The 25,652-nt window shown below is 52.6% G+C and overlaps 2 protein-coding genes across 9 annotated transcripts in view; one reads left to right on the plus strand and one right to left on the minus strand.

Moving 5' to 3' along the window:
* Positions 1-7: 7 nt before the first annotated feature.
* Positions 8-9,394, minus strand: LOC122363344 (geranylgeranyl transferase type-2 subunit beta-like). 7 transcript variants are annotated; one of them, XM_043332502.1, is made up of 6 exons: positions 9,181-9,394; positions 2,890-3,044; positions 2,336-2,533; positions 1,895-2,053; positions 1,021-1,346; positions 8-813 (listed from the first exon to the last, which is right to left on the minus strand). In XM_043332502.1, the coding sequence occupies exons 2-6, from the start codon at positions 3,001-3,003 to the stop codon at positions 609-611; spliced, it is 1,002 nt and encodes a 333-aa protein (XP_043188437.1). In that variant the 5' UTR covers positions 3,004-3,044; positions 9,181-9,394; the 3' UTR covers positions 8-608. The 7 variants fall into 7 exon arrangements, with proteins under 7 accessions (XP_043188437.1, XP_043188434.1, XP_043188435.1 ...); XM_043332499.1 differs by having other exon boundaries at positions 9,153-9,234; XM_043332500.1 differs by having other exon boundaries at positions 9,139-9,190.
* A 640-nt stretch (positions 9,395-10,034) lies between these two features.
* The window catches only part of LOC122363345 (insulin receptor-like), a 53,246-nt gene continuing 37,628 nt past the window's right edge, over positions 10,035-25,652 (plus strand). Inside the window, exons 1-2 of one of the 2 annotated variants that reach the window (XM_043332509.1) lie at positions 10,035-10,209; positions 10,621-10,745. Coding sequence is in view for 1 of the 2 variants with exons in the window: in XM_043332508.1 (XP_043188443.1) it covers positions 15,404-15,797 (394 nt within the window). In the remaining variant the exon portion in view is untranslated. Of the gene's footprint in view, positions 10,210-10,620; positions 10,746-15,017; positions 15,798-25,652 lie in introns of those variants that run through there. The other variant, XM_043332508.1, reaches the window with a different exon arrangement.

Here is a 25,652-nt window from a genome sequence, read left to right on the forward strand (position 1 = left end):
GAACCAGTTTCGTCTGTTACCGGTGCAGTGCTATTTATTTTTGGGTGAATACAATTTGTATAAGAGTATGCTAAAAAAAAAAACTTTTTAAACGATGGATGGAAAAAATATGCAGTACCCAGGCGATAAATCACAGAAGGCGACAGCACACATAAGCCGTTTTAGACATCGACCTATAATACAACAAGATGACCACACACATGCTACGAAGAACCATATTAAAGTTAATCTGACTGAATCAAATCATTGACACAATGGCTGAAACGCATACAACACATCATAGGTAGACGTGACGCTGCCAAGGAGTGCTATAATATCACGGACGCCTTTCCTTTGGGCTGGCGACAATACGACAAAACCCTATCAGTGAAGTGACGCTCACAAATGCCCTAAACTGGCTGACTGAATGGGAGGTAGTGACAGCCTCGCGATATTCCAGACTTAAAGGCGGCAGTGAGACTCAGCATACCGCTTCGACTAGTGACTGACATCGCACACCAGTCACTAATAGCGTAATCACTCAGTACACATCATCACCAATGCCGTCATATTTCGGTAAATGATTGCCAGCGACATTAACATTCGCAGTCTATATCACCAGTCCTCTCTCACAGTGTGAGTATCTGCGGCCTGACGTCGCGTCCCCGCACTGTCTCTGTCGGCATACATAGCACGGGGTCGATGGGCGCCAGCGAGCGGTCCCCGAGCAGCGACAGTCCGGCCAGGCCGAACAGCGTGTGAAACGGGTCACAGACGTCTCCGGGACGGTCCGAGATGCCGCCGTCCTCGCCGTCCTGGCTGGCAAGGATGAACCTGAAGCAGACGGTGTTAGAACTTAGAAGCAGAGACGGCGGGTCGTGAGGGAGTCAGCGGCCAGCGCAGCGCGGTCAGGTTAATCAGGGAGACATAAGTGTTGCTAAGATGAGGCAGACAGAAAGTGAGCTCAGTTACAGCAAACTCTCAGACCAGCAGCCCTGCAGCCTCTCAGCCCTCAGCCACCAGCTCTCAGCCAGCACTCACCTGGTAACGCTCTCTTCGTCGATCCAGTGCAGCCGGCCGATGATGGACAGCGAGGCGAGCACCCACCACGAGTAGCACACGTCCGGCAGCTTCTCGGGCCGTCCGTTCAGGCCGCCGGCCGGCAGCTGGCGCTCACAGAGCCACCAGCCGGTGCGGTCGGCGTCCAGTTCGCCGAGCCGGCCCAGCAGACTGAGCGCGCCCAGACAGCAGTACATCTGGCCGGCGTGGCTCTCCGAGCGCGGCCGAGAGCCGAACCCGCCGTCCCAGTTGTGGCACGACAGGACGAACTCGCCGGCGGCGGCCGTGTCGATCGCATCCAGACGGTTCTGCGCCGCGGAATAAGAAGGGATGTTACATTTGAGGTGTAAATTCCAGTGACAGGAATGAAACCGCTTACCTACCAGTTGGTAACAAAATAATGGAAACGGTAGCACAACAATCAGAAATTTTTGCGACAAAGGTTGGTTGGGGGCAGATTATCACAAAACACGTTGATAGATCGCAAAAATAAAAAAGACAACGGCTCATAGCTGATACCGTACACGAGGGAAACTGAAACCACGGACGACACCATCCGACAAAGTCCGACAATCACTGCGTTTCCATGACACATCTAAATCCATTTAACGAAATTTCACGTGCGTTTTTCTCAGATACTATTTACCTTATGCGAAAAAGAGCGTATGGCATTATCCAGCACCTAAGCCCATATTTACATTGATAAATGATGCCTAAATGCTATGATGGAGCAAATCCATTTTGCAAAGTCGGCCTAACCTGTGCCATGGAAATGTAGCTTATGTGAACTCTGTCACTGTTTATCGCTCATTACTATATTAAGTTGTCCGTAAAACTGTTTTGCAGTCTGACTGACCAGCAGTGTGAGGCAGGCGATGGCGCAGAACGAGAACCGGGTGTCCACCTCTCCCCAGGCGTCGCCCTGGAAGCTGCCATCAGGTCGCTGTAGGCCGGCCACATACTCCACCAGGCGAGGTACGTCCAGGGTGTCCAGCGCGTCGTACATGCAGCAGATCTGCCCAGCAGTGCGCGGCGCCGAATATCAAGACAGGACGAAAAGGAGAAGCGTGCGTCACACGCGCATCAGTCTGACACGCGTGAGGTACATCATATGTACGTCATACAATATCAGCGCTAGACTGCTCTGAGCAAAACGACACACAAACGGCCGCACTGTGCCGACCTCAAGACAAAATCTGACAGCACAAATGTCAAATTAACTCTGAATCAGCATAAAGTAGTACAGGACAGGCTGCTCAATTAGAGTTCGTCATGACCTGACCGGCCCCGTCCTGACCTGTACGGCGCTGAGGGTGTAGAGCAGGTGCGGGTCGTGTCCGACGGAGCCGGCCACCCCGCCGGCCGGCGTCTGACACTGGCCGATGAACCGGAGCAGCTCGGAGCGGTCCAGCCGGTCGGCGGCACCCAGCAGCCACAGTCCGGTCAGCGTCCAGTAGGCGCCGCTCATACGCAGGTACTCAGAAATGGTGTTCTCCTGTAAGGGAGTGAGATGGGGAGACATAAGAAGGTGAAAACATGGATGGGTGCGATGTGCTAGATTTACCAGGTCCTTTTTCTCAGGAATTATGTTGCTACTGATAATGAGCACTGAAAAGCAAGAGATATTCTATGTAATCTTGGTCATTATGAATTCAAAACTCATGATGTGAGTGACATAATGTTATACTGAAGACAGTAAGTAGTTGCAGCAAGATAAAGATAAGCATAAAATCAGCAAAAATGTCAGTGCTGCTCAGGCTACACATGCATTTAATGACAAAAAAAAATCATTCCTACTAATTGTCAGACTTCATTACAAGATCTGGAATGCATAGGTAGTTAGGTACTTACCATAGCATGTTTTGGATTGCTTGAATATGTTGCCAAATATTCTACATGCAGCTTGTGCAGAAGTTCCTTGGGTGCATCATCAGCACATTTGGTAGAACCCTCTACAGACTTCATTGTCGGACTTCAGGCTTCGGACAATGCAAAGACAGAGTTGCCTAAAAATCATAGACAAACAGAGCAATTGGTAACAATATTCTGTTTCACTGAAGCAAAATGCAAAATGCCACTGTTATTTGATACATATATTTACAAAAATTGCATAGAATAGAACATCATGTAACTAAATTGCAGGCTGCATGACGTGTATGTTAACGTATTAGTCTAAGCATAATATGAATCTAAATGAAAATGCTTGAAAATTTTCAACATTATTTCTGAAACTCCAAATAAATTCTTATTGTGTATACCTATCTTATTCATACTGCAATGTCAGTAGGCGGAACTATGGTCAAGCGTACCCATTTTCGGGAACGCATTTTCGTTCCCATGTTTGGGAACGATAAACCCAAATATGGGAACGCCATGTAGGCATTATTTAAAACAAGAAAAAGAGCCGTTAAATGACGTCCAAAAAATATAAAACGATCGTGAACCACCTGATATTTGTCTCAATATTGTTGGGAAAGAGTTTGATATTGTAAGGCCCATCGTAGTTTCAAATCGTTCCCCTATTTCGAAAGCAGTCCATCATCCGGGCCGCGAGCCCAAATTTGGGAACGCTCTCGTACACTGGCGCTGCAAGCGTTCCTTATTATGGGAACGGCGTACCCAAAATTGGGAACGATTTCACCGACGCCTTTCAGGGGCTCTTTTCATTAACAAGCATCACGTCCAACGCCGCAAATTATTGTTAACGCAACAATCATCAGATGACCTTTCCGGCAAGACCGTCGCATGTTTCGCCCGGTCTTCTGCGCTTTTATTCCCGTCCAGGGGGGGTCCGTCCCTTTACCGGGCAATAGGAGGGAAATGGCTACCAAATGCTGCCAATGTGACGTCACTGGGATGGTCGAAAGCTGATTGGTCGCTGAGATTCAGGCGATGCTGTCAATTCTGGCGCACCGGCGCAGTGTTTTCCAGCCGTTGCGTGTATTGTTATACAGAGTTTGAATATTGTTTATTTGATATTAATATCACTTTTTATGTGTTTGAAGATCGGAAAAGCATACACATAAGTGGCATTCACACACTTGTCTCAAAGATCATGAAGAATGACCAGCTTCAGCAGTTCAGCTCAGGTATTCAATTCAACTGTATAAGCATGAGTATCATAGGCAGATCAGCAACGTTTCAGTTCAACCCGGTTTAACCTTTTTTGTCATTTTTGGCTTTCAAAAGGAGCATGATTAACTCATATTAAGTTGTAAAATGCCTTAGCATTGTTGAAAAGATAATGAGAAGGAGATGGAATGGTCGTAAATTGTTTCGGAAGAGGCTAGCTTCTATAAATATTAATACTTTGTGAAAATAACTACTTATTTGTAAAATAAAATAGCATCAAATAACAAATCAATCTATGCTTACCTCCCAGACTGGAAAAAAAATTCACACACTGTCAGATGCGTCAGGGGCTTTCCGCTTTCATGTCTCAAAATTCAGCGCAAGAGATTTCTCACCAAATTTTTGGCACATCTTGCGTGCAAAGTTGAAGCTTATTGTTACCTCTTTTAAATATTAATTGTTACCAGATTTTATCATATGTATTTAAACTGTCAAATTTTGTGTGAAATTTTTGAATTTAAAAGGATTTCTGACATGCTTATTGCTGAAAAGCCCATTCTTGTTTATGTAAAAGTTATGTAATTGACAGTTGCTAACTAAACAAGCTTATCCCCGTATATATTGGTTCCCATTTATACCACCTGTGCTACTACTTATTTCTATTTGTCAAGACTATTTACCTAATGCATTTCCTTCATATGATTTTATACGCAGACGCACCTGTGCATGGAACAGTAATGCCAGACTCAAATTCAAAATATCAATGAAATAAATTGTGTTATTTGCTTGTTTCACCTGAATTCTGAGTCAGGCCTGCAATCAATACATAAATATAAAATAGGTACATGTTTTGAGGCTTCATGTCAGCACATAGAAAAGGCAATAAAAAAGGCACCTTTGGGGCATTGATTTTTTTTGCTTGCCATCGCCTAGTGAAATGTTTTTTCATGTTGCATTGTGTTAGTAAATTTGGTAATGTGTTTTGCAGGTCCGGGGCTGGTCCTCTTGACGGCGTGCAGGAGAGCGAGGAGTGGCTACCTGCACATAACAGCACAATGACCGGCACCGAGATGAGGGCATAAAATCACATCATATCGACTTCAGCATCTGTCTCCCAGCTTTGGAGACGTCACCCGACTCCCTGAGTGGCGAGCGCCAGTTTCCGAAAGGAAGTTGAGGAAGGCGACCCGAAAGCACCCGCTGGGCTGCCGACACTCCTGCGCTGCCAGCAGGGCGTGCTGCGCAGTAAAGCCTCGCTGCGTGGTCTGTACGACATCCGACATCGGCACCCAGACGTGCAGTTTCTGATGACATCCCACCTCAACCAGGGCTGCCCCGAGAATCTGCTGACTGCCTGCTGCTGAGGCCGACCTGCTGAGCCTGTCGCCGCCCCGACGGACCTGCCGACGACCTGCCGGACCTGTCGCCGCCCTGGTGAGCCTGCGGCCGCCCTGGAACCTGCTGCCACCCCGGCGGACCTGCCGCCGCGTCTACGCTGCCGCCCTGGTGAAACTGCCGTCGCCCTGCCGGACCTGTCGCCGCCCTGGTGAGCCTGCGGCCGCCCTGGAACCTGCTGCCACCCCGGCGGACCTGCCGCCGCGTCTACGCTGCCGCCCTGGTGAAACAGGTCCGTCGTCGCCCTGCCGGACCTGTCGCCGCCCTGGTAAACCTGCTGCCGACCTGTCGCACCTGCCACCGCCCTGGTGAATCTGCTGCCGACCTGCCTGACCTGTCGCTGCCGTGGTGAACCTGCCACCGACCTGCCGGACCTTTCTCGCCGCCTTGATGAGCTTGGGGAGCCTGTGCTGAGGTGCCACCGCTCTGCTTCACGTGTAATGTTGCCCGGTTCCTGGCTGTCGCGTGGTCAGTCGGCACATTGTGTTTGGAGAGGCGACATCTTGTACAACTTTCCGACAGTTCGGAGCATTTTAGTTTACCTACTCAAGTCGCAAGAGATTAGGCTTGTGCCTTATCTGTCCTCTACCAATCTGTCCAATATGGTTTTTAACTATAACTACGATTTATGGTATGACATAAACTGGTATATTGTGTACGCATTTGGTCCGTTCCAGTCATAAGTTTGGAATGTGTATGCTTGTGTTACGGTACAATTTCGGTTTGTGCAGTTCACACAACCTCTCTTAACCCTCGCCGGCACAGGCCATTTTGCGTCCTTCGACGGCACAAGGGTGGTACGACCCCCCCCCCCCCCCTCGCGTTTGGCCCCTGATCGAGCTAGAGCTTCGCGAAAAAAAACGAGCGTGTTGCCCGTCACGAGAGGAAGCCGATGTTACCCAATTTTAAGGTGCTAGGTCATCGGGTGACCTTCCAGGTCAGGTCAATGACCCGAAAGCCGGGAAAATCGGGACCTGTTAGAAAGTCGTAAAGTGTGACTGTGGCTGCTATGTGGTTTTCCGGGGTGCTGATCACGAATATCGTGTTAGTTTTGATCAGAGATGATGTCTTTAAGCATTTAGACCAGGTCGGGTCAGGTCAACCGGTAGGGGTTGTGACGGGTATTCGTAATACGTGTCAACCGCCTCTGACAGCTTCGTAACATGTTACGAAGGCACCAAAACTACTTCGTAAATGTTCAAATGGTTGCTAAATTCGAATTCAGCTCCAAAAACTAGCCTAGAAGCATGTGAAACTCGAAAAAGTGAACCGAGGTCTTCCGAGGTCACCAAAGGTCAATGACCTGACCTGACCTTCAGGTGACCTTGACACCCACCCTAATGTATGGGAGCAACATCAAATCACATGTTTGAACGTTTGAAACCACGAAAAGCTTGCAAACGCGCGGCTAATGCGAGCCGACATACGCCGAATCGCGATTACGGCCAAACATGGTCTCGGAAAAGAGGTCACAGGTCAAAGGTCATTTGAGTCAGGGTCATGAGATTTTCAGGGTAGGTGTAAAATTGATCAATGCGAGGGTACTGAAAGTTTCGTAGCGATCGGCGCTTTTTACGCGAGTTATTCGCGAAAAACCTTAGGGGGTTGCATCAACTCCCCCCCCCCCTGTGCCGGCGAGGGTTAATTACGAGGCGAAATAGACGCAAAACCAGGGCTGCGGAGTCGGAGTCAGGGTCGACAGTTCTGACTCGACTCTGAGTCGATTTTGGAAACCGAGTCGGAGTCGGGGTCACCGAAAATCCATCGGCTCCGCAGACCTGGCAGGGCTGCGAAGTCGGAGTTGGAGTCGGTCGGAGTTGATAACTCAGCCCGGAGTCGGAGTCTGAGTTGGTTTTTGGAAGTCGCGGTTGGAGTCAGAGTCACCAGAAATCCATTGACTCCCAAGACTCGCGCAAAACTATGGCGATTTTCATCTACGAGAAAGCCGCCGATGTGCTGGCCGGATCACCGGCGGGGCGCACGTTGGCTCGGTCCGATCCCAATAATGCCGCCAAATCTTTGAGTTCGAGTAACAGCTGGTCCTGATTTGCTTCACTGAGGAAACATCACACCGTTCTGCCTTGCATCGGACATCAAAACTGCACTAAAATCCGCTGAAAACGTATTTGAACGTCCGTCCTCCATAATGGCTACGGACGGCGGCCGGCGAGTTACCATCCCAGTGACGTCACTCGGGCCCGGTAGGGGGACGGTAAAAAAAAGCCTGATGACCATACCTGGTTATATGGCCTTGTTCCCGTCGATCTCGCAGCGGGCACGCCCCCCTCTGCAGGATTACGTAATTCACAACGCTCAGCGATGTTCAACAAGGTCTTCCATACCTATATCCACCGTCCGCGCCGAGGGTGGAGACATGTCAAGCACCTGTCTGTTTATCACCGATAGTTGACGTGCACAAGGAAGTATCCAAAAATGGGAACGCTGAATATGTTACACCCTCAAAACACCTAGTCCCAATGAAAATCTAGTTTTTTCCTTTCTTGATGAGTGTAAGTGGCAAAAGGCCTGGTAGGATGGGTACGAGGAATGATCGAAATCAGCATAAAAATTATAAATAAGCCACACAGAGCGACCTATATAAGAGAAATTCCCCCAAAACGATCACGCTTAGGAACACGGAAGACAAAAACCACGCTCATGACGCTCCTTATAAAACAACTCTAAACAGCTAGCATCCAAATAAAATATGTCTATCTGGGATGATATAATACAGCTGAATAATTTTAAACCACTGAAACTGAGTTTACAACAGTAGTTCGGTAAAATCACTGACGTTCCATGCGGTCGTGCGCCCCGACACCAAATGTCACCAATATTACCCCCGGACTGTCCGCGTGTTCGCTTGCATATGTCAGCATCTGGTGTCGCTAGTATGAAACTTCATAACCAGGCGAAAATTATTATACTTGACCTCAAAATGTAAAAAACGCTTCATTTTCCTAAAAATTGCAAGTTAAATGTAGTATAACCCATGTTTTCACCATTCCGTCATTTCAAAAAATCATTAAAAATATCATTCGACGGTCAATTTCCTTGTGCAACGGTCAGATTAAAGATAATTTTATAGAGACTTAGTAGATACTTAAATTAGCGTGCACTTTTTTGAGACGTGATGCACTATTGAGTTTTAGTGGGCGAACGGCCGAAAAATTACCTTCCGTTCCCATAAATGGGAACGCCCGTTCCCATATTTGGGAACTCCGTTCCCAAAAATGGGAACGTTCCTATATTTGGGTACTCATGACCATAGTTCCGCCTACTGATGTTTAAAAAAAAAATGATTTGCCTATTTACCTTGGAAGCAACTGGAAGTTTGTGTATTTTTTGCAAAGCGTTCATTGTCATAAAGTAAATACAGCATATCTTATAATTGTTGACGACTCAAAACAGCGTGCCCAAGGTATATAAACACAATACCGTGCCCATTAACTACGAACAATTGTGTCAGAACAATGAAAAACCGGCTGCCACTCGGGAGAGGTGTGGCCGAGGGGCGTAGCCGTTATTGAATTTCCAGAAAACTTAACAATACAAGTTTAAAAATATAAAGTTAACAGAATCTATTAATATACATGCCATGAGAATCTCAAATAACATTATCATTACTCTTACCCAAGATCTCTTACCTGCACCGACTCTTGCACCGACTCTTACCTTGACCTAACAGCCATAACCGTAACCACAACAGCCCAAAAATAACGAATGAGTGTTTCGTGTTTTATTTACGTTTATTAGGCAAGCTGGCATGAGAGCACTGACCAATTAGCGCCGAGAGTACTTTTAGCACAACTAGATAAAAGGCATTAGAGCTAGATCCGACCAGTAATCTTGGATCCGACTGCAGTTACCCTTTTATTTTAATAAAGATTAATGTTTTTCCTGTTACTACCTCAATACATAACCGACAAAATGGTACAAAAAGACAAAGGAATGACGTAAGTCAATTTATTTGTGTCTGCACACACATTCGAAAAATGAGCACATAGGAAAGTTTTTCATTTCGAATCATCTGCGCAGTTTATGCAACCTATAATAGCTCCATATGTCTTCCATATTTTATCATAGTAAAGTTTTTACTTGACAAAATAGGGGATCCCTCTGCGATATAAGCAATACATGTGTTGGATTCTATGATTGAATGTCAAGCCATCTTGCATTGCATCAATCCATGGAATTAGCCAAAGCTATGCTTTACCGTTTGCGATGGTTCTGTCATTTCCTTAGGTTCATTTAAAAAATGAAAAGTCTGCCACTGCTGCCGCCGCCCCCGCCGGCGTCTGATCTAAGCACACAAGTGATATCAGTTCACATTCAAATTTGGCCTTGGGAGTAAAGCAATGCAAATGAACTCAATGCAACATAAATTAAATAGGCGCAACCAAAATGCTTAAGTGCTGCAACGAGCGTAGAAGGTACCAAACCTTTATTTCTATCTACCAATCTTGGTACCTTTTTCCCCTTTTTCAAACAAGCAAATAAAAACTTCAAAATCAAAATAAAACCAATTTGAGCTGCCAAATTCCCACGTGTTTGAAACAACGGCATTTGTAGTGGCTTGCCTATAAAATAGATACGAGTCATAGATACGAATTGTTTTCGAACTGTAGATACAAATAAGAATAGTTATGCAATGGGATCTGCAACGCATATGATCAGAATCTGCAAGAATTTGTACCATTTTCGGTAAGTAGGTACGCAGTTTCGTCGTCATGGCGTATTGCAGAGTGATGCTACGCTACGGCTTTTCGTGCTAAGCATAGACGCACAGTGTATATCAATAGACGCTTAGACGCATAGACGCTTCAGGAAGGTGAGCCAGATGCCAAGGTACACAAGTTGTTTATATGCCGTGCATTGCATACAGTAGGTGTGTCAATCATGATGAAGGATGTAAACAATATTTTTGTGCGAACTGGAACCAATCAAGAAGCAGCCAAACTGAAACTATAAAGTCGCATATTGATGCGATAAGCGGTGTGAATTTGGTGTGAATGTGCGTTTGCGGGCCAGGTGGTACGGAGGTCAAATAATCAATCAATCAATCAATCAATCGTTAGCGCATCCCTGACATTTTTTACACTTTACACTTTACAGGGCTTGCACAGGCACGTTTTGCGTTTAGCAAACAACGAAAAGGACCATCGTCCAGCGGATACGTGGACTGCTCCGCGCTGCTTGGCGCTTGGAGGATTTGGACCCGTGGTACCAGCTTTCCGACGGTATGTGAGCCAAGAGGAAAGCCACCAACTATCAACCAGAGCTACCATTCTCGGGTTTAGCGTACTTCGGTCCCCCCCCCCCCCCGTGAGGTCCACAGCAGTCAGAACTAGCCGGATGATGTATACCCCCCCCCCCCCCCGTGAGGTCCACAGTAGCCCGAAGCCGGGTGATGTATCGGATTGGTCAGAATAGACATCTGTTACAAAGTAAAGCATGGCAGTGGTAGCTTTCGGCAAGTGTTAATTCACTTTGCACTAGTGCGGGACTGGCGCATCTGCTTCGGACAATGAAGCTTCTAGCCGTGATTCGTTACACTCACCAGTCGGCAGTCACCCTGTAAAATTTCGTCCCGATCGTCTCCTTTTACAGCGCCATTTCTGACTTTCTTCTCAGTCCTTCATGTCATCTTTGCCGACCTCACAGACCTTATTGTGTGATCCGCTCAGATGCACTCCCATGAGTCTCGGTCGTCACTGACATCGATTTGATACATTCCTTCCTTTCGGTGCCGATCTGTCCGACTGTTTCTTAGACTATTTGCTCTCTAACCCTACTGCTCTCTCATGCCCTCCGGCCGAGATTCGAACACCCTCCAATGACCGTTTCACTAACCGTCTAGTCAATCCCTCGTATTTACAATTTCTCGTCGAAAATTCCACGACCCACTGAAACCCTTGCTATCGGCCCCTCCGACCGGTTCCCTCGTGTCTCTCCATCGTCCTCAATCCTCCAACGGACAGCAGTCCCACGCACAAGGGGGAAAAGCTCAAATTATTGAGCGCTCAAAATATTGAGCGTGTGACGTCAGAGGCTCCCATAGGCGTAATGCTGAGGGCTCAAAAAATTGAGCCGTTTCAGGAGCACGTTTTGCAAAAGCAACTCGCAACACCTAGGGAGAAATGGCAACACCCTAGGAGAATCACTAATGATGCAAAACAGATTAGGCTTTCATATTTTTCACTGCTCAAGCTTCAATGATTGGGGGAACACCAATTTCTAGGTCGAAATCTTACGGCATACCAGGATGACTTAAAAACAGGCCAATATTTGTGTCGAAATAAAAGTTATTTTTTGTCCATTCACGTTTTTTACTAGGGTTCTGTTGGAAAGAGCATTTTTCATACTACCCAAAATGATTGCGATTCAATTTCACATTACCCATATCGGAGAATATTTTTCATTTGGCGGCGCCGTTTGTTTATTTCGTCGCGACGTCTCCGGTCGCGTGGTTGTCGTCGTCCTTGTGTTGAAGGTAAGTTTTTAATCGTTTTAGTTGTACTTAGATGTTAAAAGGTACACTGAAAAGTTTGAATATGCTGTAATTTTAAATTTGGAAACACGTAAACGTCAATCAAATCACGTTTTCCTCGATTTGCGTGCAGATAAGTAACTGTCGACGAAAGTGGCGCCATCCGATATGATGTTTTGAAGGAAGGAGACACAACATATTTACGTGAAAATTTTTGTTTTTTAGTGGTCTAAGTGCTTCAAAGAGGCTGTGAATGTTTTCTTCACACAATTTTTCATTAGTTATGACGAGGTAAAAGGTAGTTTCAGTCTTAACTTTCATATAATTGACATTAAAACATATGATAGTCCACTGCCATCAGTGATTGAGTACCTTGATATTTGGCATTTCTTATTAATTTGAATGTATTCTCTATCCATATGTCCTGATAGTAAGTGACAATACTCTGCCAATATGTTTCCATAGTTTTCACATTCATTTTCCAGTCCTTTACATAACATCACAATTTATAATCAACAAAACTCAACTCCTTCATTACTTCACAACACTGACAGCATGACAGACTGACAGTCAACTATTGTGTGGGTGAATGCTGAAACAGGATAGCCACTTTGCTAACTGGCTCGCTCATATGATCCTTTATATCATTTCCATCTGAAGGATCGGAGTCAACGGAAAAGGAAGGCCACTTTCAAGCCTCAAGGTCTAGGCCGCCAGACGCCAGTCGGCAGTCACCACCAAATTTATAATAGATTAATTCATTATTATACTTTGAGACCCTTAGGTCACTGCATCAGCATCACATTTTCAGTTTCAATATAGTAAAGGTTTTTATTTGTATGATGTGAAATATTTTCCTGAATCAGAATTTAATTATCCCTAGGTACCTGGTAGAGGTTTTGGATTTAATGCTCATTGTTGGTGTGCAGTCAGGATTTTTTGACAGGTCCAGATAGGGAATCCTGAGCAATTTTATAGTAAAGTGGTCTCCTTATAATCACCACACATTTTATCAAAAGCATTTGCAGAATTCATTCAATGAAGAATTTTATCAATGTTCACCCATTTCTTAGACGACCTAGGCTGCATCTTTTTTTAGTTCCTGTTGTATGACATAGTTTCCGTTTTGTTCCACTGCATAAAGAAAAAAATCGTTTGAGATCACCAAACAGCTTTTCTTTTTCTGGCAGGTCTGCACAACCAAGCGGTCGCTGGCGAGGACGTCGGCCGTCCCTGTGGGTAAGGTCATCTGCTCAGCCTTTGTGGAGATCAGCAAGACGTCACCAAGATGAAGACTTCGCTGGAGCAGAAGCCACTGACCCGTGTCCGATCGGGCAGGTCATGCTCGACGGCACGAGCCACAACTCGAACGACTCGGTGACATCAACAACATGGTGGAGCAGGTGAATGAGTTTGGCGACGTGTTGTGCGACTGCAAGAAGGGTTGTCTGCGTGTTCTGGCCGGCGGAGCGGCGACGCTGCGCAGTCTGTGCTGGCGGTGAGCAGCTGGCCGTGGTGACCGCGCGCGCCCACATGCGCCGACAACCTGTGCGGCTTCGACGGCCCGGGACAGCCCGATGCCGCCCACTATGCGACGCCGACCGCGCACTGTCTGCACGGCCACATGGAGGTGTGCCCGCGCCTTTTGCCCGCACGCCGCTACCTCGCAGCTGGTCTGCAACCACGCCGTCGCCGCCTGTAGCCCGATAACAAAACGGCTGTCTGATAATGCCGCTTGTTCTTTGTGATGTTGCTACTGTGATCGTTGCTACTGCTGGTCTGAGACTCGATGTTTCCATTCGTCCTTTACATGTTAAGGATTTGATAATGATAAGCTTAGTCCGAGCTTAGGTTGTTTATATCATTTGTTATATGGCATATTTTGGATCAAAGCAGTACGACACTGCCTCCTGCTTTTGTGATGTATGCTGGCAAGACGCAGGTTCCGGTCGCAGGTCACCCGGACCCGGTTCCAATGTGGTTGGGCTGGCATGCGATAATGTGATGTTGTTTTGCTCGTCTCTGTGTTCCACACTTGATGTTTGTGAATCTAACCCACATTGTATACTGTATAGTATTTTTGTTTGTTTGCGGCCGATGGCCTTGTAAGTTGTAACCGTGGCAATACAGTTTTTCCTGCTATAATTCTCCAATATTCAAGCGTGGGTGGATATCTTTCTGTATTCACGTATTCCCTTCTCCCAGTACAGTCAGAGAATATCAATTACAGTATTCATACGGATTATTCAAGCCTTGTATAATTATTTGAGGTGTGCCGAATCCGAAAGACCGATAAAACTACTAGCGGAAATGTGACATGATGCCATGGGTTTGTGAAAAGTTTAGGTACCACGTAGCATTCAACTTCCTGCATTTCTGTTTCAACTCAGTTTAACGTATTTCAACGAACATAACATCAAAAATGGCAGCCAGTACCGGCTTCACCTGTCACGGAGAACGCTCAAAAAATTGAGTGTAGATGCTGGCCGGCACTCAATTTTTTGAGCGCCAGCTGACTGCCGTCTGTCGTGGCGCTCAATTTATTGAGTATCGCGGTCCCGAACGACAAGTGGCGCTCAAAAAGTTGAGCGTCTTTAGGGCATTTTCTTTCCAAAAACACCGATATAAATTATCACGGCGAGTGTTCGAGAAGAAACCTTGTTGCTCTCTCTTGCCATTGATACCTTATTTGGATACGATATTTGCCGTAGTGTGACGCTAAAGGCATTGTAAAATACCATCGTTTCGCCTATTCCTTCATAATGGGGCCCGCTCAATTTTTTGAGCGCTCAATTTTTTGAGCTTTTCCCCCTTGTGCGTGGGACTGACAGCGGTCCTTTGACAGCGGTCCTTTCATCCCCTCCCGGCCGCTCCGCGCCGGCCCCTCATCCCCTTCCGGCCGGCCTCCATGAGGCTGACGTCATCCCCCCCCATTCACGTGCGTACCAAAACACACACACACGGGGCCGGCCGGCGCGGCCGACCGGCCGGAAAATGTGTGCCGGCGAGGCCCCTGTCCGTCGGCTAAGACACGTGGTGGCGGCCGGCCGGCTGTGGCGTCATAGGCCGCGTCAGCCGCGTCCCCGGCCGGCGGAATGTTGTGCGCGCCGCGCCGCTCGGCGCCGGCGCCAGTCTAGCGAGAGCTGCCGACGGGTGAGGGCCGCCGCCGGCCGACGTACAGTGTGGAGCGCCGCGCCGCCGCCGACCGGCCAGACGCGCTGCGGTGTATGCGGCCGCCGTTCGGAGCAGTGACTGAAGTGGAGAGTTCCTGTGAGACAGCGTCCAGTGACAGAACCGGACCGACTACACCGCGGAGACCGGCCCCGGAGGAGCCGCGTCGTCCGGCGCCTGAGAGCGTCCAGAGTGTGTGTGTGCAGTGCTGCCCGGTGTGGGCGATGACGCCCTGAGATGGGCGATGACGTGCTAGAGGCGGCGGCCGGGGCGCGGCTGGCGCCGTGCGCGCCGCCAAGCCCCGGCGGGGAGGCCCGCTGCGGCGGCTGGTGTCGACTGGGCCAGGCGTCGCCCTGCTGCAGTCACACGGTGTCGGAGGCGACGGCCGCGGTCGGCCGCGGCGCCAGAGCCGCCCAGGTGCCCGGCGGCGATGGCCGGCCGACCTCCTCCGTGACGCTCGGACGGGCGCCGCGCGCCCTCCGGCTGCCGCTCTGGGGCCTCCTGGTGTTGATGTGCGTAGGTGTGTGTGGTGCCGCGGCGGGCGGGGACCTCTTTGACTCTGGCCAAATGGAGCTCGAGCGGCATCCACACGTGGGAATTCGACACCGACGCAGCGTGAACAACATGACAGGTGAGTCCGCCTGGGGTGACACCGCTGTCATGGGGCTGACACCACTGCCAGTGCGCTGACGCCGCCGCCAGTGCTCGCGGCGAGCCTGTGGCGGCGATGGAGGCCGGCGGCCGGGGGTCGATACCGGCTCCTGCGTAGGCCTGTTCTCAAGGTCGGCCGTGTTGTGGTGTGCGTCGGCACGGAAGGCGGCCGGACCTGTGCGGCCGTGAGACCACCGTTTAATGTTGTGGGACGCTTCGTGTTTTTCGACATTATGTGGCGGACTTCCTGCTCAAGTACCTAAGGCGTAGGTTCTTAATTGTTATTCCTTTTCGGCTGCAAGGGACGCGACAGTGATTGCTGTTTTGGCAGGGTCTGTGTTTACATATGTGCCTTTTTCGTTCATCTTGTTTATTTGAAGTTCTACCTCAATATTTTCTCAAATGCTGGCCTCCATCGAAGACGATCATACTTTGGATTATAGCCCCTTCCATTTGTGCGCTTTGACATGACAGGGAAATAATCTTCCTGTGATATTTGATTGAGCCGCCTCTTCACAGAGAATGTGACGAAGATGACTAGGGCTTGAGGCTCAGATCTTTTCGGTACAGTCCACATAAATGACCAATGGTCGTCTTTACTGGCATCCTTGTTGCTGTCAGCCCGATCGAACGATCACAACCAGGCGCAAAATCAGCCCTGCTGTCGGCTTTCGTTCTGGCGGGCTGAATAGCTAAGATATTTCATCCCTGCTCCACTTTCCTAATATAAAGACCTTGTCCGCCATGTTAGGTCGAATTAGCGCCGAGTGCCGACATAGGTGCAATGCTACTGGTTTGATTCGTGTGCCTACCACGCAGTGAGACGAGGGCTGTACCCATCTTCCTCGACCATTTTTAGTCCCTTTCAGCTGGAATCTATGACCATATCTGGGTGGCTTGATGCAGGTTTTCTCCAGACGTTTTTGGAGACGTTTTTCTTTGACCGCCTGTCTGTCTTACTGTCTGTGACTCTGTACCTATGTCTTTCTGTCTGCCAGCATTACCATTCTGACATAAATGTAGAGTAAATATTACCCGAGGGGCAGCTATGTCACTGTCTATCAACGCGTGGACATCAGTACATTAGGCCCTAAGCACCGGCATCAGTCCATGTCAGTGGCTTTCGCAACTGAGCATGTCACATGCTGTGGTAGCTGATGGCTCGAAGATGAACCAACCATTCTAGCTACATCCTTATGGTAGCATGTCATTTGCCCCATTTCCAGCCTTGAAATCATTATTAAATCGTTTCAGTTAATGACTAATGTAGGATCAGACAGCTTATGTTACTAACCATGTTCCCGAATCCTGTGAGCTGTGATCGGATATTTTGTCAGCTGCAGTCGAACTGATGTCCTCTGCGTAGTGCTCACTGCACATCAGCTTATTGATCGTAAACGAATCCGAGTGCTTTCAGTGAAACGCTCTGCTCACGCAACATACCATGACGCTGTGCATTTTAGCCGATACGCGCTGGATGGTTCGGCAAAGCGTCCCTGCCTGGCTCAGTTTACTGTCAGCGTCTCGGCTTCCCATGCTCTCTCAGTCTGCTAAAAGGAGAGCTCAGAAAACTCTTCATGACCACCGAGTGTGAAGACCGACAGCCAAAGTCTCTTTCAGTACAGCCAAAGTCTCTTTCAGTCTCCTAAAAGGAGAGCTCAGGAGACTGTCCTGATAACCAAGCGTGAAAGGAGGGCTTGTCCTGCCTCTCAGTCTCCTAAGGAGAGCTCAGGAGGCTGCCTTGACGACCAACGAGCTTGGTAGGATAGCTTGCCATGTCTCTTAGCCTCCTAAGATGCGTTCGGTTCATCTCTCAGCCTCGTAAAGAGAGCTCAGGAGACTAGGCGGTCACCAAGCGTGTCAAGTTCGGGACCTGCTGAGTAGTGGTTGTGCGGGCCGATTCCTGGACTGTGGGCAGGGCCGCAGGCAGCCAGCCACTTCCGACCGCGGGACCGAGACCGGGGCCGACGTCTTTGCAGTCGCTCCCCTGTTGCTGCCGCCCTTGGGCCAGCGGAGAACGACAGCTCACAGGCTGCTGAGGCAGCGAGGCAGCTCTCGGATCAGCCGAGGAATATGACCCAGGTCGGTCGTCACGGTAGACCGGTGCAGGCTGGAATCGCTGTCCGATTGGGGAGAGAAGTGGCGTCGGCTCCGCCCTCTCCTTGTCCCTGAGCTCGGTTGACTTCGGCTGGGCTTTGAGCTTCTTCACTGATACTCGCTGAAGCTTCTTGTGTCGTCGCTCAACTTTATTTCAGTCAGCGACGGCTCGTCGATGGGGCATTGAAGCGGAAACGAATTTAGTCCGCGCTCAGCGTAGTCTGCAGACGCTGCACAAAAAGTGACGTAAAGGATTATTGAGTGGGGCGCATGCAGCCTTAGTTTTTCGTAGAGTTTGATCTTTTTTTCTGCAAATTTGGGCGAATTTGGGGTGATTATTTTCTATTGGCTCAGCTATGGATGTCGCTTGCGGACCCTGATGTTTGTGCATTCCTGGCGCTCTGATCAGAGCCGAACGCGACATCTCCACGGTCTGTCAGTGACTCTCCACTCACCGTTGACATACGATGAGCGCCGTGTGCGCTCGCCACATGCGTGCGCTCACCATTGATGTGCGCCGTGTGCCGATGACTCGGGGTCGCTCCTCTGTGTATGGGGTCCAGTCTGAACTCGAGGACGCGGGTGGGCCGACCGACCCTGGAGCCGGCTGGCGGGACGCACGGGCGGCGGCGCGGCCGGCGCAGCCCCCCGTCTGGAGGAGAGTTGGAGGTCGCTCCCCTCCCCTCCCCACCCGGCCGGCGTCCCGGCCCTTCCCCGGGGTGGCCGCCGCGCCGGCCGGACTGGGGCACGCCGGGCCCGCCTGCAGTAGGTCGCCTCTGATACCGTCCCAGGAGTGAGCGAGGTGAATGGGTCAGCTGCCCCACCGCCTCGCCGGCTCACGGGTAGTTCCTCCGCTGAAGGAGGCCTCGGATAAGCTATCTGGCCGTGCACGAGTCAGTCGACCGGCAAACGACTGCACCAATAAGATAGGCTACATAAGGTTATCTTTAGGTTGGTGGCAGTGGGCAAAAGTCCGTTATGATTTTGAACGGCTAGCAAGCGGCAGCGCTAGTGTCCATTCCATTCTCGTTAGCTTTTTGAGTGGGAATTTTATCAGGTTGCCACTTGCCACTGCCAAGATAAGAGATTAGCCTACATGCTGACCGGCTTCAGGCATGGTGTCATGCTGTGAGCCTGCTGGATCTGTGGCACTCCGCCATGGAAGCTGACCTGAGTTTGAATACCTACAGCGTGTATAACAATGTTAGAAGCTGAGGCTTCCGCGCTGTGCGTTCACCAAACACGGGTTTGTATGGCTGCTTCTTTGGTATCTATTCTTCCCCTTATTTACCGTTGCGCTTTATTCGAGTAACGCTGACTCATTCGCCAAAGGCAAAAATGATTCCCACACAGATTCCGGCACTTGTTTTGTTATACCAGTATCGTGCCATTTTCTGGAATCGGTTCGTGCACGTTTATTATTTTTTGTGGAAATTGCATGTTGCTAGTGAAAATATGTACCGCACTATCGCAGCAACAGTAAGTTTTGTTGGTTATTTCTGTGATGAAAGAACACGGCAGTGTGTACTGCTATTGATTTGTAACATTTGAAATAATTAATGTTACAAAAGTGTGCGACGGAAACGGGGGTTTCATGCTCCCCTTGGATTGTTTATCCTCTACAGCCGGTTATAGGACCGGCCTTCACACCAATGTACTGCGTCTCCTCTCTCTCTCTCTCTCTCTCTCTCTCTCTCTCTCTCTCTCTCTCTCTCTCTCTCTCTCTCTCTCTCTCTCTCTCTCTCTCTTATTCTCTCTCTCTCTCTCTCTCTCTCTCTCTCTCTCTCTCTCTCTCTCTCTCTCTCTCTCTCTCTCTCTCTCTCTCTCTCTCTCTCTCTCTTATTCTCTCTCTCTCTCTCTCTCTCTCTCTCTCTCTCTCTCTCTCTCTCTCTCTCTCCCTCCCTCTCACTCTCTCTCTCTCTCCCTCTCTCCCCCCTCTCTCTCTCTCTCTCTCCCTCCATCTCCTCTCTCTCTCCCTCCTTCTCCTCTCTCTCTCTCTCTCTCTCTCTCTCTCTCTCTCTCTCTCTCTCTCTCTCTCTCTCTCTCTCTCTCTCTCTCTCTCGTCCGATGCGCACTATTTCCTTTCACCGCTGCGCACTTGCTGAGGTGAGGGACGGACAGATTCTCTCCTAACAGGTTACGCTGCCCTCCGGGGAAGGCCCCTGGCGTTCCTGCTGACGTCATCAGTTCCATGGGGCCACTCTGACGTCACAAGCGACCTAGCGGGCAGGTGGCCTGTGCAGAGAGGCCCAGCGGTCTCATGCCTGGTTGGCTACCGGCGCGCTTGTCGAAGTTCGCTGAGACGGTGCGGAGGTGCTCTGCCGTAGGAAACAGGGCCCTCCAAGGACCGATGTGACTCCGGACCCACGGCCACCCCGTCTAGGTGTGGTGGCGTTTGTCCACTGCTAGCGCCGCATCATTGGGGTAATACGCTGCGCCGGCGCCGGCCACCTCTGGGAATTCGGGTACGCTATGCTAAGCAGTGTGTCGGTACGCCCTGTTGTGTGATGCATCTCCGGTGACGTCAGCAGCGTTCGGCGCGCCGGGTTCATGGAGTCAGCGGTGACCACGTGCTCCCAAACGGTCCGGCCCGGCCCGGCTGGCCCAGTTCCCGGCGCCGCGCGCGCGCCGCGGACGGCGGCGTGGTCCCGGCCTTCCAGCCCGGCCCGTCTCGATAGCGGCACGACCGTACGGCACGCTGCAGCTGCCGCGGCGCATTCGGGAGCTGCCGGACAGCCGGCGGCGCGGCCCCCCTCGGCCGGAGGGGCGGCGGAGCCGGGCCGAGCGCCAGCTGTGCGTCTCGTCCGCGGCGTGCGTGCCGCGTGCGTGGCGGGCGCGGGGGCGGGGCGCGCGCGGCCGCGTTGCGTCAGCCCGGGCGCGGTGCGTGTTGTGTTGTCCGGACGTGTGAGGAGCGACGCCGCCGGGGTCGACGGCCGGCCGACGCCGCCAGTAATCCCCGGCGCGGCCGGTCCGAGCCAGTTCGGACCCCGCGCGCCTCCGACGGGACACCACTGGACGACGGAGTGGGGAGAGTCAAGGCCGCGACTGACTCGGTCGGACCTCGGGTGAGCTCTGTCTGCCGCTCCGCACTGCGTCCCGGCGCGCCGTCTGCCGGTCGGCGGCGGCGGCGGCGGCGCGGACCGATCGGGCGCCGCTCCTCCGACATCCTGTTGCGGCGTTCCCATTCCGGCGCGCCGGCCGGCCACGCCGCATTCCGGCGCCAGTCGCCGCCGCCGCGGAGGAAAGCGGTCAGTCCCGTCCCGTCCGGCCCGGCCCGGCCCGCCGGTCGGCGGCGGTCGAGCCCAGCCGGCGGGCTGACCGACCGAGTGACCACGCAGTGCGCGCTATAGCGGTCATGACAGGGACAACAGACTGCATGACTGTTAGTAAGACCTAAAATACTGTGAGAAGAAAGACTGACCCACGAGTGAAGTCTCGCAGGCTACTGTATGTACATACTGAGTGTACATACCTACCATATGAGGGCAGACTGACCGCCAGGAGAGACCCGAGACCTTCCGTGGCGCGGCGCGGTCAGCGGAGTGTCGTGACGTCCCCACCGTCGCGTCGCTCCGTTCTGAATGCGGTGGGCGGTCGGCCGGCGTCGCTGCTGATCGCGGGGGTGGCGGCCATCATTTGTAACGTGTCACTCGTCGGCCGGGACGGCCAAAAGGCACGCGGTGGCGGATCAGCCGATTGTAGAGCCAGAGGTGACAGCTGCGGTCCAGGCACTGGCAGACAGACATACAGACAGGACCGCCACCGGCCGTGGAAACGAGTCAGGCCTGCTGTCGACAGTTTGCTTTATGAAGCCGTGAAGTTATATGCAATGAAGTGTTGATGCATGTCTGTTTCACACAGATTGTGCATATCCGCTGAGCTCACCACAAATGAGCTGTTGACTAGTCAGGCAGAAGTGTCGTTTGTCATCCAGTTGGCAGCGCTGATGGCGCGGTGCTCGGCGCCGCTATTGGCCGTTTCCGGTGCACGGCTCTATCCTGCGGCTCGCTGACGTGCCCCGGCGGCGGCGTGGGCGGCCGGCGGCACGTCACCGCCGCCGCCCCGACAGCTGCCGGCGCGCTGACGTCACGGCCCGTGTGGCCGCCGCGCCGCTCGGCGCCGGCACGCTCCGCCGTGTGTCACGGCGGCCCACTATCGGCCGCGCGCCGGTCCGATGCGGTCTGGCGGCCCTGCCGGCGCCCCGGCTCCCTCCTGGCGCCGGGGCGACCCGCAGTGCAGCCTGCAGCGAGCGCTCGACTCGGCTGGCCGGCGGCCCGTCCGCCCTGTCACTCCGGACCCGGGCCAAATCACTCGGCTCGGCCCCAGCGGCGACACGAGTCGGCGCTCGGCCCGTCGTGGAACCCGGTCGGAGAGGCGCCGTCAGCTCTCTACTGAGAATGAATCGATTTCTCTACGGTGCTTCCCCTCGTTCTGCACGGCTTGAGAGGGAAGCCTGCGGACCGATAGTTCTGTATGTAGTCCGATGGTATCACTCGAGGTGGTGCCTGTTACCGATATCATCCCTGGTGTGAACGGATTACACTCATGACTATTGGATATGCCCATCTTTGGTTGATGGTAAGTCGGGTCGGCTCTGCTCCGACTCAACCGTATGTGTATAGTTGTATGCCCGATCCAGTCACGGTCTGTGCACCTCAACATGGACCTCACAGAGACCGACTGGTCACTAGACCTGCAGCCTCTGTCGTATACACTTGTTCAAGTTCATGTGTATAGTTTGACGGATCCACATGGTCTGGCGATGGTCCTTCCCGTTTTCTAGCTTTAGTTGTGTTGTAGTGATCTCCACGCCCATTTTCAATGTCCGTCCCACCGTCTCCATTCTTGTCCGTCTCCCTTCCGTCTATTTGTCCCTTATCCCGCCTTATGGTTTAACTTCCACCCCGTCTACCCCATTACTTTTTCCGTGTCAAGCGTCCGTTTGCCATCCTCCCCTTCCCTCCCGCCGCCGCCGCGTGGCCTCCAGTCGTGTTCTGGAGCGGCCAGCTGAAGGTGTCGGCTGAGTCACCGTCCGGCCCCTCCCTCGGCGCCCTGCCCGACGCCCATTGGTGGTTGGCGATCAACATTGAAATCCCGCCACCGGCGCCAGTGCAGATCGCTCCTGTCCAGGCGCCGCCCGTGGTACGGCTCACATCGGCCTCTCGCGGAGGCTGGAACTATCGTCACAGCACACATCAGTCCCGGGGGCCTGGTCAGGGGGCGAGGGACTGCACGGCTACCTCAGGGAGTCCTCCCCAGGTAGTGTTGTACGGCCGGCTATTGCCGCGCTGTGAATGGCGCTCGGGGTCAGGCCGCCTGCTGGCGATAGCTCCCGGGGCGGCGGTGAGTGTTTTTGTCGGCCCGGTGCGGCACCATTGTTTTGCAGCGGACAGACACAACAGTTGGGCGAACGGGTCGGCGCCGGCGCCCGCTGCGTGCCGGGCTGTGTTCGGTCGGCGGTCCGGTGCGTCAGTCGGGTCCGCAGGAGCGGGCCGGGTCGAGTGCCAGCGGCGGCGCGCCACTGGAATTCTCCGGAGATGACGCTCGGCCAGGTGGGGCCCGCCCGGCGCGCAGCGCGCGGCTGACCTTTGGGCGGCGGCCGAGGCCGGCGCGGCGCCCAACTGACGTCATAGTGCGCCGCGGATTGGCCGGCTGTGCGCTGCGCTTTTGTCGCTTCAACTAACCGTCACACGCCACAGTCTAGAAAAAATCTTCTGTCCTCAGTTGTCCTTCATACCTCAGTGGTATGAAGCATCGTGTCTTATTCACTAATTCACAGACGGCAGCTTCCCATTCACATTTAACTACAGCCTGTGACAACATCCTACCATACCTCACACGCACAGCCAGCGTCCTGACTTAGACGCAAGGTGAACTGCTGTGTCCTCCAGAGTCCCGAACAAAATCTGCGCAGTCCAGCTAAGAATGAAGCTGGCGATCCAGGTAGCCAACCTTGACCAATTTACTTTTGTTGAGACCACAAACTCAATAAAACATAATTGGGCAAACTGTAATTTGCCTCCGCAGCCTCTCCAAGAACTGTGGCGACTCTCCACTGCACGTCTGCCCGTCCCGCGGCGCTGCTCGCTCCCTGTCCGGCGGGGCGGGTCGGCCGCTCCGGCATGGCGTTCTGCGGTCCACCGTAACGGCACTGGAAGTCCGGCGGCGGCGACACACCCACCGGCCTGCCGGTACCGGTTCTGACCGGGGCGCGGCACTGCAGGCCGGGCACCGCGCCGCCGCCGGCGTCCCCACGTGGGCCGGCGCTGGACGGGGGCGGCCGGAGCAACGCCGTCCTCTCCGACCAGCGCGGCGGCCTCTCGACCGACTCGGCCAACTGACATTCCTCGACTCCGTTATGCATGCGCCGGCGGTGCGACCTTCTGGCTGCGTTCGCACTCTGAAAGGAGGGCGGGCTGATTCCGGGAATGGCCGGCGGCCCGTGGCGCGCGGCGCCGAGGCGCGGAGCGTTGTTCGTGGAAGGGCGTCACGTGCCGCTGGCAGGAAGCGGTACCGCTCGCCGCTCGGCCGTGGTACGGCCCGGGGTGTGCTGAGGTGACGCGATCGGCTGCGATCGGCTCAGCTGCCCCCGGTGGTGCCCCTCCCCGGCAGCTGCAGTGCTGGCGGTTCTCGGCAGGCTGGGTTCACTCGACGCTGACCGTGGACAGGTATCAAGCTGTCAGTGGTGATGGCCGTCTCTTGGAAGAGAAACGTTAGAGTCAAGGTCACCACAGGTGGTGTGATCCCAGTGTCACCGTCGGGCACGGGTCACATCACTCAAATGTCTGTCCACCAGCCGGTTCTGGTGGCTAAAGTTGATGATTGTTTTATTTTTTTCTTATTGAGTAGGTATTGGTATAGTATACGGTGCGGCCTGTGCCGGAATTCTGATAATGATCGGAGACAGAATGCTCGATTTTAGTTTAGATAATTTGCAGTAAGGTAAGCTTAGCTCTGCTCGCCAAGTGTAGGCTTCCGAAAGATATTTGCTCGGAGCAACTTGAACGTTGTCCTGTTTCTCCTAGCGAGTTTGAAAATGTTTACTCATTGAACCAGGAAGCTCACCACGATAATCAGCATGATAGTCCAGATCACAATTCTGCTGAATGGTTCAGCCGAGTTGATGCCACCGGAAATCGGCAGTCCCTGGGGTGATACCAAGTTAGAGAGCCGCCAACCTTTGGCCTGGTCCGGTGGATGGAGAGGTGGCGTGCAGTGACGGTGCCCCGCCGGATCGCGTTCTGTGCACGACCGTCCTGCCGTGCGCGGGCCAGACGCTGATCTCAGCCGGTGACGCGCGCCGTCTGGGCCGGTGACGCGCGCCGTCTGGGCCGCTGACGCCGCTCTGCCGTCATCGGGCCGAGCCGCGGCGGCCGGCAGCGATCGTCCGCAGCGAGCCACGCCCGGCGGCCGACCGCCGCCGACCCGGGCTGCCCCGTCAGCACTCCGGCTGTGGCGCTGACCCGGTCCGCTGCCCGGGGGATGTTTCTGGAGGCACCGCTGGATCCTCTGTGACGGCGCCCGTCCGCCGGGTTCGATGACACGCTGCCGTCGCCACAGATCGGCGGCGATCGCGGCCCGTCGGCGGACCGGGCGGTGTTTCATCAGCCGGCCTGGAGGGGCGGCAGCCGCGGGGCTCCGCAGGGTGCAAACGGTAACATGAGCGCGCCGGCTGTGGGAACGGGCCGCCGCCGCCTGCCTCACCTCACACCCGATGACGTGTCGTCTGTCTGCAGCG

Source organism: Amphibalanus amphitrite, unplaced genomic scaffold, assembly GCF_019059575.1.
Source record: "Amphibalanus amphitrite isolate SeventyFive unplaced genomic scaffold, NRLGWU_Aamphi_draft 000617F_arrow, whole genome shotgun sequence".
In the NCBI taxonomy this organism is placed as follows: domain Eukaryota; kingdom Metazoa; phylum Arthropoda; class Thecostraca; order Balanomorpha; family Balanidae; genus Amphibalanus; species Amphibalanus amphitrite.